This window comes from Citrus sinensis, chromosome 1 (assembly GCF_022201045.2).
Source record: "Citrus sinensis cultivar Valencia sweet orange chromosome 1, DVS_A1.0, whole genome shotgun sequence".
Lineage (NCBI taxonomy): Eukaryota > Viridiplantae > Streptophyta > Magnoliopsida > Sapindales > Rutaceae > Citrus > Citrus sinensis.
This window is the reverse complement of record NC_068556.1, coordinates 22799771-22815740: the sequence shown is the minus strand read 5'-3', so window position 1 is coordinate 22815740 and position 15970 is coordinate 22799771. Positions and strand designations below refer to the sequence as shown.

The window sequence follows — 15970 nt, the reverse complement described above, 5'->3', positions numbered from 1 at the left end:
GTGATCGAGAACAATACCTTATAGAAACCAGCATGCCCAAGGAAAGATCTTACTTCTCTGACTGTTTTGGGTGGAGGAAGATTAAAAATGAGATCCACCTTGGCTTTGTCAACCTCAATACCTTTGCTCGAAATAATGTGATCGAGAACAATACCTTGTTTTACCATAAAATGATACTTCTCCCAATTTAAGACCACGTTCTTTTCGATACATCTCTGCAGAACTAGTGTTAGATGATGTAAACATTGATCAAACGAGTCACCAAAGACAGAAAAATCATCCATAAAGACTTCAAGGAATCGTTCAACCATATCAGAAAAAATGGTCAACATGCATCGTTGAAATGTAGCAGGTGCATTGTATAATCCAAATGGCATTCTCCTATATGCAAATGTGCCAAAAAGGCAAGTGAAAGTAGTTTTCTCTTGATCTTTTGGTGCTATGGGAATCTGATTATATCCTGAGTAGCCATCTAGAAAGCAATAAAATTCATGGCATGTTAATCTATCAAGCATTTGATCGATAAATGGTAAAGAAAAATGGTCTTTACGTGTGACAGAATTCAACTTTCTATAATCAATGCATACACGCCATCCTGTAGTTATTCTAGTGGGTACCAATTCATTATTGGCATTCGTAACTACTGTGACTCCTGACGTTTTGGGGACAACTTGTACAGGACTGACCCATGAACTATCAGAAATTGGGTAAATGATACATGCGTCTAATAGCTTAAGGACTTCAGTTCTAACAACTTCTTTCATATTAGGATTTAACCGACGTTGCATCTCCCTAGTAGTTTTAGCATTTTCATCGAGATGCATGTAATGCATGCAGTCTACTGGGTTTATACCTTTTATGTCTGCTATGGTCCATCCTAATGCTCATTTGTGCTCTTTTAAAACATCCAACAACTTACCTTTTTGTTCGTCATTGAGGGATGATGAGATGATTACCGGCAGAATGCTTTCTTCTCCCAAAAATGCATATTCCAGAGTGTTGGGCAATGGTTTGAGATCGAGTTTTGGTGGTGATTCTGATGATGGGATGAGTTTCTTTTCTGATGGTGCTAGTTGTTCGACTCTTGACTTCCATTTATTAGTGTCCATGGATGGTGCTGAGTCAAGTAGGGCATTGACCTCATCGACTGATCTGTCAATATCAAAATCCAAACCAAAGTGAGTTAAACAGTTTTGTAAATGATCATCACTAAGATTTGAAAGAAAAGTGTCATCAACTAATGCTTCAATTAAATCCACATTAACAATTCCATCATCTGCATTGTGAGGTTATTTGGCAATATTGAAGATGTTCAGTTCCATAGTCATGTTGCCGAAGGACAACTGCATATTTTCAATCCTGCATTAAATGTGAGCATCCGCAGTTGCTAAGAAAGGTCGGCCTAGAATAATGGGGATGTGCTTCCTTGAATCCTGTATTGGTTGAGTGTCAATTACAATGAAATTAACAGGAAAATAAAACTTGTCTACCTGGATAAGCACGTCCTCCACAATACCACGAGGTATTTTCGTAGACCGATCTGCAAGCTGTAACACTACTGGAGTTGGGTGTAATTCTCCCAGTCTAAGTTTCACGAATACAGAGTAAGACAAAAGATTTACACTAGCTCCTAAATCCAACAAAGCATTCTCAATTGTGTGGTTCCCCATACTACATGAGATAGTGGGGGAGCCTGGGTCTTTGCATTTTAAAGGAATTTTATGTTGGAGTATAGAACTAACGTTTTCTGTTAAAAATGTCTTCTTTTGAACATGCATATTTCTCTTTTTAGTACAAAGATCTTTAAGAAACTTGGCATAAGATGGAACTTGTTTAATAGCATCAAGTAAAGGGATGTTAATACTTACCTGTTTGAAGATTTCGAGAATCTCACCTGTGGATTTTCCCTTATTTCCTTTAGCTAACCTCTGAGGAAATGGAGCTTTCGGAATATATTCTCATGGGTTGGTTTTTTCTTTCTCCTCCGGTGATGAGTTCTCAACATTCACAGGTACAATTTGATTTTCTTTTGTCACCGGCATCTCCATTTTGTTGTCGACTTCTTTTCCTTTTCGCAAGGTCATGACGACTTTGACTTCTCCATGCTGCTGTGGTGAACTGATACTTGCTTCATGCACTCCTTTAGGGTTAGGCACTGGTTGACTTGGAAATTTGCCTTTCTCAACAGTCATTGCCAAGGTCTGAACTGAAGAAGCAAGTTGTCCCACCATCTTCTCGAGGCTTGAAACTGATTGGGCTTGTGAGTTGAAGCCTGCTCTCAACTCATTTCGTAGTCCATCAATGGTGCGGTTCTGTTGCGCAATCGTAGAGTGAGTAACATTCTTGAAATTCTGGAATGCATCCTCCCATGGTCTAAGTTGAGAGTAGTTCTGGTTCTGATTGTATGGTCTAAATGGGGGCTGAGAGGCTTGAGGAATTTGAGGAATTGGTTGCATTGGTGGAGCTGAAGCTGCTGGTCCATTCTGTTGGAGTCCTTGAGACTATGAAAAATTGGGGTGGTCTCTCCATTCAGGGTTATATGTGTTGGAATATGGGTTGTAATTTGATGGCTTTCTCATTACACCTATGGCATTGGCTTGATCTGAGTATGAGTCATGGTCATGTGGTTCTGTTGATTTAGCAGTCGATAATGATGCTATTTGTCGAGCAAGTCCTTCAACCATCTCCTTGACTTCTTTGATTCCCAAAGTTGACTCACCAATGTAAACCTCATTTACTCCCTTAATTCTTCTAGTATTCCTGAGTGATCGACTCCGTTGTTGGGAATTATCCGCTTGTCGCTGGAAGAATTCCCAAATCTCTGATGCACTTTTTGACATTAGCTCTCCTCCACTTGTTGCCATTAGCCATTCTTGCACATTCGGCAATAATCCCTTTAAAAAGCATTGGCATTAGTGTCATTTCTCGTACCCATGATGTGGACACTTCAAGAGTAACCCATTGAATCGCTCCCATGTTTCGAAAAACTGCTCGTCATCTCTCTGGGTAAACTCCGAAATTTCCCTGCGAATAGCGTTGGTTTTATGCACTGGGAAATATTTATTCAAAAATTTCGTTACCATTTGTTCCTATGATGAAATGCTATTAGCAGGTAAAGTATTTAACCATGAACGAGCTCTATCCTTTAAAGAAAATGAGAATAATCTGAGTTTAACATCATCATCTGAAAAATTCTCATATTTAAATGTTTGACAAATAGCATGAAAATCATTCAAATGATTATATGGGTCCTCATTTTCTAGGCCATAGAATGTTGGGAGACAATTTAGCACACTAGGTTTTAATTCAAAACTCCTAACAGCTACATTTGGGTATCTTATGCATGATGTGCTCAAATTGGCTAAAGGACTGAAATAATCCTTAAATGGCCTCTCCTGTGGTGCTTGTAAATCCATTCCAAATTTATTTTTAATGTGCTTTTGTGTGCAAAGTATTTTTTCTAGTTCAAGGTCTATAGGTTCAAGATTGGGTAATAATGACCTACAACCATGCATGCAAAACAAATAAAATGAAAATAAAGATGGGAACAAAACAAATAAAAATAAATAAGAGGGAGAAATTATGATACTAACCTTATTGCGCTATTAAAACCTTTCTATAAAATACACAAAAACAAATACGTGAAATAAATCAACTAAAAATAAATTAATAAGATAAAAAAAAAATTACAAAGAAAAATAAATTGAAAATTAAATTACAGAATTTTAAAGAAGAGAAAAAGAAAAGAAATACTAACCTTTAAATGTAGGTTCACTTTTTTTTTCTTTTTCTTTTTTTTAATAAAAAAAATACAAGAAACAAATAAAAGAAATTATTCACAAAAATTAATTCTATGAATTAAAATTACTTACCTCCCCGGTAACGGCGCCAAAAACTTATTGTGCAAATTTTAATGTACTCGCAAGCGCACGAATCTATTGTAGTATAGATCAATGGTGACGAGTGTCGATCCCATGAGGAGGTGGATTTTAATTATAGGTAGAATTAATTTTGTAAATGGGTGGTTGAAATTATGGTGGAAGTGATTTAAATTATCCTAAAATTAGAATTGAGATGGCAATAATAAATTCTAAAATTAGAATTGCAATGGCGAGAATAAATTGAAGCGAAATCTATTGAAATGACGTACTTGGGTATCTGGATCCGTATCAACATGCATTATGGGCTAAATAATCCGTATTAATGCCAATTAAATCATGAGGGGGGAATCCACACCTCATGAACCACGCTCTAATCAATATGGTGCTAAGGACTTATCGTGCCAAATAATAATAACCTTGTACTAGAGGGCCGGTGAAACCAAGGCGGTACTAGACAAGATTAGTATTATTTGTCGACGAGAAGTCAAAAAATCCACAAAAACTAGAGGGGAAGAGAAAATAAATTTACCAAATAAAGCCCATGACACATGTTGAGACTTCACCTTCAACCCAAGCTTGAAAGAAAATTAGCCACTCATAATTGAACTAGGGGCAAAATGGAAATGTATTAAAATACGAAGAAAATACAAGATAGAGAGGGAATTACAGAAAACAGAGTCCAAAAATGGATTCAGATGTATCAAATTAGGGGGGAGAGGCCCCCTTTTTATAGACACATGGAGTAAATCGTGGTTATCGGATTAAAAACAGTTTGGACGCTCAGGATTGCGCCACGTCATCAATCAACAGTACGCGGTTTGACCACGGGGATGAACAGTAACGCGGTTTGACCCGGATGAATAGTAACGTGGTTTGACCCGGATGAACAGTAACGTGGTTTGACCCGGATGAACAGTAACGCAGTTTGGTTGAAAATAATCCTGTGTGATGCATGTACCGTACGCGAGATTTTTCGTCCACTGATATGCTGCCACGTCACCATCAACAGTACATAAGAATTTTAGCCCAACAGGATCGTAACACCTCATCAGTCAATGCCACATCATCGTCTGTCTATGTGAACAGTGTCGTGAACAGTACGTATACAGTACCGTACACGTGAATAGTACCGTACATGTGAACAGTGCTATTTTTCCTTTTATGCTCCTTCTAAGGTTTTTGACCGTTCTGAGTTCAAAAGTGATGTCCGTTTTGCCATCCGATCTCTCGTTTATTGTGAAATGACTATGATGCCCCTAAAATACATAAAATACTTAATTAAAATAAAACAAACCGAATTAAATCAAAAGAAGGTTAAATTCATAAAAGTAAAGGTGTTAGTAAGACTTGAAATGTAAAATGACGGTTTTCTCCTTTATAAATATGCATTTTCTAACACTCAACACTAGCCATTCATATATTCCATCTTTATTCGGCCCTTCGAAGAGTTGTGCCCCTGTACAAAGATTCTTCACACAAAAGAAGATGACAAGAATTTAATGAAAACATTATGAGAGTTACAAAGTTTAAAAACTGATAAAAGATTTTTTTTTTCATGCTAGGAACACGAAGAACATCACTAAGAACAAATGATTTAGAAGGTGATGGTAAAGTAGTTGAAGATTTATAAGGTGAGAGTAAAGTAGTTGAACCTGTGTGAGTTATTGAAGCTCCGTACCATCACCAATCATTATATCTTCTGAACCATCATACTCAGGATGCAGAGAAATATTTTTTAGATCAACAGTAACGTGGTCAAAGGCCCCAGAGTCCACAAGCCAATTGGTGGCAGAACCTAGTTGTGCTACGAAATGAACACGTGGAGACTGGCAAATCTGGGATAGTATGACTGAAGTGGTACGTAAGGCATCCAAGGAGAAGAAGCATATCGAAAATTATGAGCATAGTGGAAGTTCGGGCATCTTTTAGTAGTGTAACCTTGTTGATCACATAATTGACAAAAAGCCCTTGTAAGGTTTAGGATTTTGATTGTTTTTGTGATTACTGGCCGATGGATGTCCTGGGTGGTTCTGATAGCCTTTGTTTGGATTATTTTCATTGCCTTGCTTATTTTGATTTTTTTTCCTTTTCCATCATTTTGACTAAGTTTATTTGCATAGTTGGCTGTAATAGTTGGTTTTTCAGATTTTTCTGCCTCTCTCTTAAGAAAACTCTCATGATCAGCAAGTTTTTCATGGAGTTCATCAAAGATATTTAGTTTTCATGAGCATGTACAACAACAACAATTTCTTTAAAATCAGATCTAAGGCCATTAAGTACATGGAATATAAGATATTGACTTTGGAGAGGAGCATCAATAAAGGCAAGTTCATCGGCAAGGCTCTTGACAATTTGCATATAATCAGTCACACTTTTGGAATCCTTAATGACTTGAGATAATTTTTTTATAATTCCCATGAGACGACCATGAGAAGGTTTGGCATACATGGTAGCAAGTGTGTCCCAATCAGCTTTGGAAGATTTTGCGGAAGTAACAAAGGGGATGACGTTGGTGGAAAGAGAAGCCAAAATGACACTAAGGAGAAGTTGGTCTTGGCGGATCCACAGAGAGTAATTGGGATTGATAACTTCTTTTCTATCTTCTTTTAGAATGGGTGAAGGGCAGAGTAGAGTTCTATCAAGGTAACCCATTGGATCATATCCAATGAGAAGAGAGTTGAATTGTGCTCTCCAAGAGGTATAGTTTGAAGGGTTGAGTTTTAATGGTGCTTGGGCTGCAACATTAATGAAGATAAGGTTATTGATATATCCAATAAGATTAACAATATTAGGAGAGGAAAAGGATGAGTAAGAAGAGATATCATTAGCCATTGGAGCACTCATTAGAGTATGAGATGCTTTGATGCCATATAGAATAAATAATATAGACAGGAGAGATAGCAGGAATCGCTTAAGGTTTTCATTGATATGTTTTCAATATATACACAAGTAGAGCTAGTTAACTACAGTAAGAGCACAATTGTAGCCTAAAGTTATTAAAAGTCAAATATACAAATAATAAAGGAATTGTAGAATTACACCTTGACTTTTGGAGTATCCTTAGTAGATGGTGATAGTGATCAATGAGAGAGAAAACTAAAAAAATGAAAAAATAATATTATTATTTTTATTATGTGTTGAGAGTAATTTTAAAAATAAAATAGATTAATTAAAAATGATGGTTAATGAGACAGACTAAGAGGATCAAATATCATCACTTTTGTCTTTTTCTCACGTGTAGCCTCGAGTAAAAATATTCTCTTCCAATTTTGTATAATATTTAAGGAACAAAAATAAATTATTAATCAAAGAGTATGAGAATAATTTTGTTTTTTTGGGGGGAAAACTTATGGTAATAGCTCAAAAGTATGGTTAATATAGTACTTTATTTACTTAAAAAAGATATAAAAATAAGAGATCTGGACATAAATGGCCATAATCAATTTGTTAGGCCCACAATGAATTTTGATCGTTAGGTGCTCTATATATTGTTGATATGTTAATTATTTACCTATCTCTCGGGGACTATCTATTTAGTATGACAAATAATTTAGAGATATTTATATCTAAAATTTCTATTTTTGTGACTTACTGAGTTAAAAAAATGGCAAGAGGGGTAATGGGACTAATTTATAAATTAATCGTAGTTTTAATATTATTAAATAAACTCACTTTTGATACTCTAGTTATCAAATACATGGTGGTAGTTTTTTTGTTAGAGATTTTAAAATGCGAGAAAATTTAAAAAATTTTTAAAAACGAATGATTTTAAAGACTTATAATTTTAAATTTTTAAAATCATATAATTTTAAAAAAATTTCAAACTATTCTGCACTTTAAAATTTCATACTAAAATATTTCGCTGCAACCAGGTTATATAAATTAATAATGAAAAAAAAAAGAGAGAAAATTTACTAGCTTTTGGCGCTGACAAGCTTTGCGCAAATTTCGCACGTGTGAAAGAGAGAATCGACAGGCAGCAGAGCCCAAGTCCAAAGTATCGATAAGTGGCCCATACTTTGCCGCACACAATAAATGCCTCGACTAGCTAAACTACAAAATTACACAGTAAGAGCCCTGGCCTCACCTCACTCAACGGTCACTTCATTTCATCAGTCTCCTGTCTCTGTACTCGCTTCACCCACGGCGTAACTTAGAATAGCCATCAAATATCCTATGCAAATCTTTTGGATCCCTCAAAGGTTTTGGATTTATATTTTGGACCCAAATTCTCAATTTAAATCAAATAAATTCCTTATTCTATATAATTAAATAACGTACTTTTAGTGATAAAATCATTCACTCACAAGGTGATAAATAATTTTTTTTTATTTTGTGAAAAAAGTTAAGTTTTAGAATTTCTCATTCTAGTGTAAATAGTTGAAATACTATAGTTAAACTATTATAAGAGGTATACTATATTTTTTATTGAGGATATTAGTAGATTTATGTAATATTATAAAATTCAAAGTTCATTAATCCATATGAGCTAAAGAATTTGATTCTAAATTTTAGACGTCCAGCATTGCCTAATTTACCATGGTTAAAATTCAATATCGTATAGTTAATTTGATCATTTCAAAATAGATTGAGGATATTTTGTTAACAACGAACAAAATATAACTTAATCTGAGAAAAGGTAAAGAACAGGGATCTGCATGAGAAAGTCTCAATTCTCCTTACACTACAATACGACAACTGACGGCTAACGTACGCGTCTCACCGTCTGTCACAAATACGAGACACACTTAGCAACACTTAACACTATCTCCTTTTACATAAAAAAAAAAAAAAAACTATCTCCTTTTAAATCTGTCAACAGTATAAATAAATTAAAAAGGAAAACAAAAGACAGGTTTCCTTCACTTTCTTGGCATCCAAACATAGGTTGATTTTTTCTGTCAGAGCTTTTCCAAAGTTGAGCTTACCAGGTATATACATTAACAGTAAAAACTTTCTTTTTACTACTTTCGAGAAAATTTTTCTCTGCTTTTTTGCCTGTAGCTAACTATTTATCCTTTTTTTGTGGTGATAATAACGTTGCTTCATTTTAAATATTTAGGGTTCTTATATTACATTTGACAAAATGTTTGGCTTTTCTCGTAGACGCATGAAGCTTGGAAGGTGAGTGTATTCTTTTTTGTAGGATTTTTAGTTTCCTTTTTGTTTTTAGTTTTCTTGATTTTATGTTAATTTTGACTTGTTTCTGTCTTACATCAGAACTTGAGTTGCGTTTTTCTTGTGCATTTGAAAATTAAGAGTTAGAAATAAGATTATAGCCAATGTTTTTATATAAATCTAATGGTTACGACTCTATTGCTTTAGAGTGAAGAAGGTGCAGCTATCAGATTCTGCTCAGGCTATTAGGAGTCCAATAAGGCCACCAAAACGAAATAGTAATCCGAATGTGAGCTTTGAAATTGACTGTATTTTGCAGAGTGATCGTGTGTGTCTGTACAATATGATAAGCTGTCTAAGATTTTGCAGAGTGAATGCGTTGCTCCATCGAGTAATCATGCTGATGATCGTGATTGCGAGTGCACAATTGCTGGGCCTGAAGTTAGTAATGGCACATCGGGAAACTCCGAGAATTGGATGGTTTTGTCAATTGCTGGGGACAAACCTATTCCTCGATTTAATGTAAGGTGTTAAACTGATTATTTTGGTTCATGCATACACCATTCTGCTGTAAGGAAAAACTTCAGTTTTTTTATCAATAGCATGCGGCAGCTGTAATTGGGAACAAGATGATAGTGGTAGGCGGCGAGTCTGGAAATGGATTGTTGGATGATGTGCAGGTATGATGATGTTAAGTGGCATTAGTGAGAAATGAGTTGTCTTGAAAATTGAAATAATACAGTTTTTCTTTTGATAAGCTTTTGTGAAAGCTCCTATAATTTGTTTCTTTCTTCTTGTTAGGTTCTTAATTTTGACAGATTTTCTTGGACGGCAGCGTCATCAAAACTTTACTTGTCACCAAGCAGTCTGCCACTAAAGATCCCTGCATGCAGGGGACATAGTCTGGTATATGATATTCTTATGGATTGCATATGTGATTATAGTCTCCGTATGCTATTTGACACTTTTGTTTCCCATGCAATTCATGATTTAGCTGAATACTGTAGGAAGTTAGTCATCTCCTAACCATGACTTTCATTCTCGAAGAAAAGAATAATCATGTTCTTCCATCCACTTCAGCTAGAGGAAGAGGAAGATGAAAACCTTTAGAGGACCATGTAATAAAACTCTTAAAATTCTTCTTCTGATAATGGGATATTGGGGTTGCAAGTGATTGGCTATTAAGAAGCATGCAGAAAAGTTGCAGTACAGACGGTGTGCACATCAGCTGTTTGAGGTTCATGTGCACACTGTGTTTTACTCCCAAGGATGGCACTTATTTGAGCTACTCTGGCTTACCAATCTAAGTACTATGACTGTTCCATACCACGTGGACTATGAAAGCTTTGGGACTACATTTGAGCTGAAAGTTCTTTCTGTTCTTTTTCTTTTTCTAGATTTCTTGGGGAAAGAAGGTGCTCCTAGTTGGAGGAAAAACTGACTCTGGCAGTGACAGGGTTTCAGGTTGGATCTTTGTGTCTCCTTATATTTTTCTTCAAATACTTATTTAGCATCATGACATGAAACAAATCCGATTCTCTTCTGGTTCTGTTCAGTTTGGACATTTGACACAGAGACAGAGTGTTGGTCGGTTGTTGAAGCAAAGGGAGATATTCCGGTACTCTCCTTTAACTTATTATATGTCTTGCTGTGCATTTACACTTATATCCCTCTTGAACTTGCTCTGGAACTCATGCAACTTTGTCATTGGAATAAGTTCCCTTTCCATGCATTACACAGATACCTAATAACTTAATTATTAAATGTCAATAGCTACCTGTTGGGTGCATGGTGGTAATATACATGAAAATTCAAAGTACAACTCTGAATTAAGTTCTCTGGGAATGGCGGGATTAGTTTGGTGAAATATGACTTAGGAAAAGTAATTGACAAGGGTACATATTGCAAATAATGTGGGCAACACATTTCTTGAATGAGAGAGCAATAATAATATATTCCTCAGATAGTATTTCCATTTTAAAAAAATTAATAAAATTAAATATTACTGACGGGATAGCTTTATAATATCGAAGTTCTAACCAAAAGTATCATTCATTGCAGGTTGCTCGCAGTGGGCACACTGTGGTTAGGGCAAGCTCTGTTTTAATTTTGTTCGGGGGCGAAGATGGAAAAAGGAGAAAACTAAATGATTTGCATATGTTTGATCTAAAGTCTTTGACATGGCTTCCTCTTCACTGCACGTGAGTGAAAAATTATTCTTTAAAATAGTTTTTAACCCATTTATTATTAACATTACTGTGCTGATTAATGATTATGGATATTATTTCTCAGAATACGGTACTCTTAGTGTGGTTTCCCCTTTAGAACCTATCAATTATTAATTTTATGCTATTCTTTTAATCATTTTTGTACAGAGGGACTGGGCCATCTCCAAGATCCAACCATGTGGCAGCACTTTATGATGACAAGAATCTTCTTATATTTGGTGGATCGTCAAAATCCAAGACATTGAATGACTTGTATTCACTTGACTTTGAGACGGTGTGTAGGAACCTGTTAGTTTTATAATGTCTGTATTTCTGAATCAGTTAGCCAAACAGTTCCATTTTGGATCAATAAGTGCAAATTAGACTTTCATCACCTGTTAAATGTTGATAATAGTCTCTATCTCTCACCCAGATGATCTGGACTAGAATAAAGATTCGAGGTTTCCATCCGTCTCCCAGAGCTGGTTGCTGTGGTGTTCTATGTGGAACCAAATGGTATATAGCAGGAGGTGGAAGCAGGAAAAAACGTATGAGTCATAGGCTTAGAAGCATGTTCTTGGACTTAATCCTTTCCATGTTGCGTATTTTGAAGAAGTATATGCTCAATGTTTTTGTCCTTACAATTCCTTTGCACTTCCAATCCCCATTTTTTCTCAGGACATGCAGAGACACTGATCTTTGATATTCTAAAAGGGGAATGGTCTGTGGCTATTACATCACCTTCCTCTTCTGTTACCAGCAACAAGGTGAGCCATTTTGAGTATTTCAACCCTTAAAATTTCTGATATCTCATTACAGATAATGACAATGAACTCCTTTTCTGATTATGAATCCACAAGCCCTCTAGGTTTCAATTGTGAACCATCTACATTTTCTTCATTTCATATATTTTAAGCAATTGCTCTTATGGTTAGGCTCCGAATGAAGTCATTTTCTGGTTGTAAAGTGAGGGAAACAGTAGTTTCATTGAAAAGCTTTAATTTTTTGGTTGTGAAATGGGGGAGACAATAGTTTCATTGAAAAGCATCAAAGCTAGTTATATGACTTAAGGCTACATCAGCATTCCACAAAAACCTGTAATTGAAAAAATGCCTAGCTGGGTTAAGCCTTTGACATGCAAACTATATTACATATTTCTCCATTTATCCTTAGCATAACAATGGGCGAATAGGTATCTGTTCAGGTATAGGTCCATAAATGATCCACTCAGAAATTTTAGTGGAAGTTTAACTCTAGTTTTACCTTGCTTCCAAGAAATCTTTTCAACCAGAATCTTGTAGGTCTTGCGTTGAGGGGCTGTTTGTTATTTTGACTTAATGACTTATTTGACTTAATTTCAATCAGGTTAGTCATTAAGTCTATTTATTTTTTCAACATAATGAAAATTTTTAATTATTAAGTCATAAGTTATTAAGTCAATTTTTATTTGTTTTTTGCTTAATCTAAAAGGTTTGAATGATATCATTAAAAGATATTCTCCAAAATATCCCTATCTAATTAATTAATTTTTATCCTTACCTAAACAAAATTTAATACAATGGTAAGACTATTATTATTTTTATCTATTTATTTTCTTTAAATTAGCATTATTTATTTTTGTAATTTTTTATGAACATTTTTCATATAAAACATCATAAACAACAATAAAATTGATTAACATATTCTAATTTAGAATATTGAAGGGTTGCATTCAATTGAACATGATTATATTATGATAATATATTATCTTATTTATATTCATTGAGATGTTTATTGTTTGTTTAACATTTATAATTTGTAAGGACACATGTAAAAATATTGATTTTTAGTTTTTTTTTTAAAGTTAAAATAACAAAACAAGTTAATACTTATTTTTAGCGGTTCAGACGGAAAAACAAGCACGTCATTTAGATTCAGACATTCAGCTCTATTCAGAATTCAGATTAATTCAGGTTTATTTAGATTTTAGATAAAAAAACAATCGTCACCTTAGTTTTGGCTTATATCACTCTACTAGTGACAGCACAAGGTGAGCCAAATTGTTGTACTGTCTTGATCTTTTGTATGAGAAGTTAAACTGCAAAAACTCAGAAAGAGGTTCCTAGCGTAGTAGGATACTGCTCAGTGCTCAGAAATACATCTTCTATTGTCAATTTTTGTTTTAAAGAAAAAAAAATCTTTTGCTTTTATTTGGTTTAAAAACATCTTTTGAATTTGTGCCGCATTGTGTGTTGGCGTATTCTTGGCTTTAATCATGCTTTCGTTTTTGTTCTGTTATGTTGTTGTCTAAATATGGTTCTTTGTTCTCAGGGATTTACCCTAGTGCTTGTGCAGCACAAGGAAAAGGATTTTCTTGTTGCATTTGGAGGAATAAAAAAGGAGCCATCAAATCAGGTTGGACTTTGAAGTCATATATAATTGCAAAAGTTGATCTTCTTAAAAATGATCAATCTTTTATTATGCTTCCTTTCAGGTTGAAGTACTGAGCATAGAAAAGAATGAATCATCCATGGGTCGGCGGTCCACTCCCAGTGCAAAAGGTCCAGGCCAGTTACTTTTTGAAAAACGCTCTTCATCCACAGGGTTGGCTTGTCAACTTGGTAATGGTGCTCCCCAGCGTTCGGTTGATTCTGTTGCAAGACAAAACCTAGCATCAGCTATTGAACAACATGGTTCTGGTAGGAAATCTTTGTCAGAATTTGCACTTGTTGATCCAAACCCCATTTCTGGAAATGTCTCACTTGGCAAGCAATTTCAAAATGAGGAAGAATATAGCACTGCTGTTAAGATGGAAAAGAATTCAGAGGATGAAACATCTTTTGTACAGGTAAGCTTTAGAGGTTACAATTTATTAACTGTTTGTGACTATATTTTTATCTTGATTATCTAAAGGTGTCTAAGAATCAAGGATCATCATTATCTTTCATGTAGATATAAGTTAATTTTGAATAGCTTATACATTTTATTTGACTCTATCTGGCTGCTTCAAATTTACTAGCAGAGGGATGTTCTTAGGTCCTCCCTGATATAAACCTTGCAAGTTTAAACATCTAATCTCTTGATCTTGTGTTTCCCATGTGGTGGCTGGTTCACTCTGATCAGAATGCATGATGTAGACACTAGAGCACAGTTTTATTAGAAAGCTAAAACATCATGTAAGATGTAGAGCTTGTTATTTGTTAGCTGAAACATTCTGCATACCCTACCATTACTAAATTTATGGATTTAATGGAGAGGTGATCCTTTACCATCCCTTAACATAATATTTTGGTGTTAATTTCAGACAACTGAAAACAGAAAAAATCAAAGTGACTTGGGAGCTCAGACTAGCATCTGTGTAGGCAAAACTAATATTGATGAAGCACCTTTGTTTGACTATGAAAATTCTAATCCCCTAGTCCAAGGAATTGGAAACTTTCATGTCGATAATGACAATGTAATATTCCCAGATAATGACAAATCTGGAGCATTATCTGGTCCTTCAAGCATATATCAATTTTATGAGACAAAGATGGCTGATTTGATAAGAAAGAATGGAATTTTAGAAGGACAGTTGGCTGCTGCACTGGTGAACCGAGAAGCTGCAGAGAAGAATTTTTCTTCTGTTCTCAAGAGCAGGCAGGAGATGGAGAAAAAATTGGCAGACTCGTTGAAGGAGATGGAGTTGCTAAAAGAGAAACTGGCTGGTTTAGAACTGGCACAAGAAGAGGCAAACAGCTTATCAAATATTGTGCATTCCGACAACGTAAGGCTTGAACATGACGTGGCTTTTCTAAAGGCAGTTTTGGATGATACTCAGAAGGTAAATTGCTCTTATTACACTCAACTCATGCATGAATTTTTACATGATGAGCTGGCAGGTTTGGTTGGCTGATGTGATGTTTTATTCTAGGAATTGCACTCAACTAGAGGAGTCCTTGCAGGAGAGAGGGCAAGAGCATTCCAACTACAGGTATGGTTTTGAAACAAATTCACAAAATAGAAAGTTGAAAAATCATCATTAACAAAGACTAAAACAATCTGTTATTCTAATTTCAGTTTACTAATTATCCTTGTGGTGAAATCATTTAATTTGTAGTTCTTCTTTGTCGCTGGCTTCTGCCCTCAAATATGTGGTGAAGAGCCGATAATTTGTTAACTTAATAGTGTACTCATTCTATATCAGCATGTCTTCACATCATCTGCTGATTTCATTTTACCCATAACGTTGCCATACAGGTGGAAGTTTTTCATCTCAAACAAAGATTACAATCTTTGGAGAACCGAGCACCTACTCCTCGGAAACCTTTCAATGTGTAGTATGGAGCATAAACCACTCCCTCATCTGTGGCAACTTGAACGCTCTCTTCTGGAAGCCAATGGTGTATCACAATCAGTATAGAGTGGACACGTCCAGGTAATCATCTTTATAACCCCCCAAAAGCCTGGCTACCAGCTGATTGTATGAAGCGTGGGCACAGGAAGTTTTATTGTAATTTATTTAATTTACTTTTGTATATACATATGAGTTGTTACCTGGACATCTTTCTGTAGTACAATATCATGTCTAGATGAGTAAAAACGGCCATGTCCTGCTGTTCGACACAGCTGTGTATGTCTCTGTAGTTTGCATCTATTTTCCAGGTGGACATGGCTTGAGTTCTGGGGGATGCAATCAACTGGTATCCTATGCTTATATCAAGCAAGATGACTGGTTAGAAGAGATCGTATTGATCATGCCATGTACTCATTTTCACCATCTACATATTCTTAAGTTTGGGAACA

The 15970-nt window shown here is 35.2% G+C and overlaps 1 protein-coding gene and 1 non-coding gene across 3 annotated transcripts; both read left to right on the top strand.

The window, feature by feature from the left end:
- Positions 1-2928: 2928 nt before the first annotated feature.
- LOC127903831 (small nucleolar RNA R71) lies at positions 2929-3032 on the top strand. The gene has a single exon (XR_008056707.1). It is a non-coding gene; the product is annotated as a small nucleolar RNA R71 (small nucleolar RNA).
- A 5612-nt stretch (positions 3033-8644) lies between these two features.
- Positions 8645-15908, top strand: LOC102606703 (acyl-CoA-binding domain-containing protein 6). 2 transcript variants are annotated; one of them, XM_006489072.4, is made up of 17 exons: positions 8645-8812; positions 8944-9005; positions 9207-9288; positions 9369-9521; positions 9602-9679; positions 9801-9905; positions 10397-10463; positions 10556-10617; positions 11061-11200; positions 11375-11501; positions 11640-11754; positions 11885-11973; positions 13517-13600; positions 13680-14033; positions 14490-15008; positions 15099-15158; positions 15425-15908. In XM_006489072.4, the coding sequence occupies exons 2-17, from the start codon at positions 8968-8970 to the stop codon at positions 15503-15505; spliced, it is 2154 nt and encodes a 717-aa protein (XP_006489135.1). In that variant the 5' UTR covers positions 8645-8812; positions 8944-8967; the 3' UTR covers positions 15506-15908. The 2 variants fall into 2 exon arrangements, with proteins under 2 accessions (XP_006489135.1, XP_052295134.1); XM_052439174.1 differs by having other exon boundaries at positions 11640-11775.
- The last annotated feature ends 62 nt before the right edge of the window (positions 15909-15970 follow it).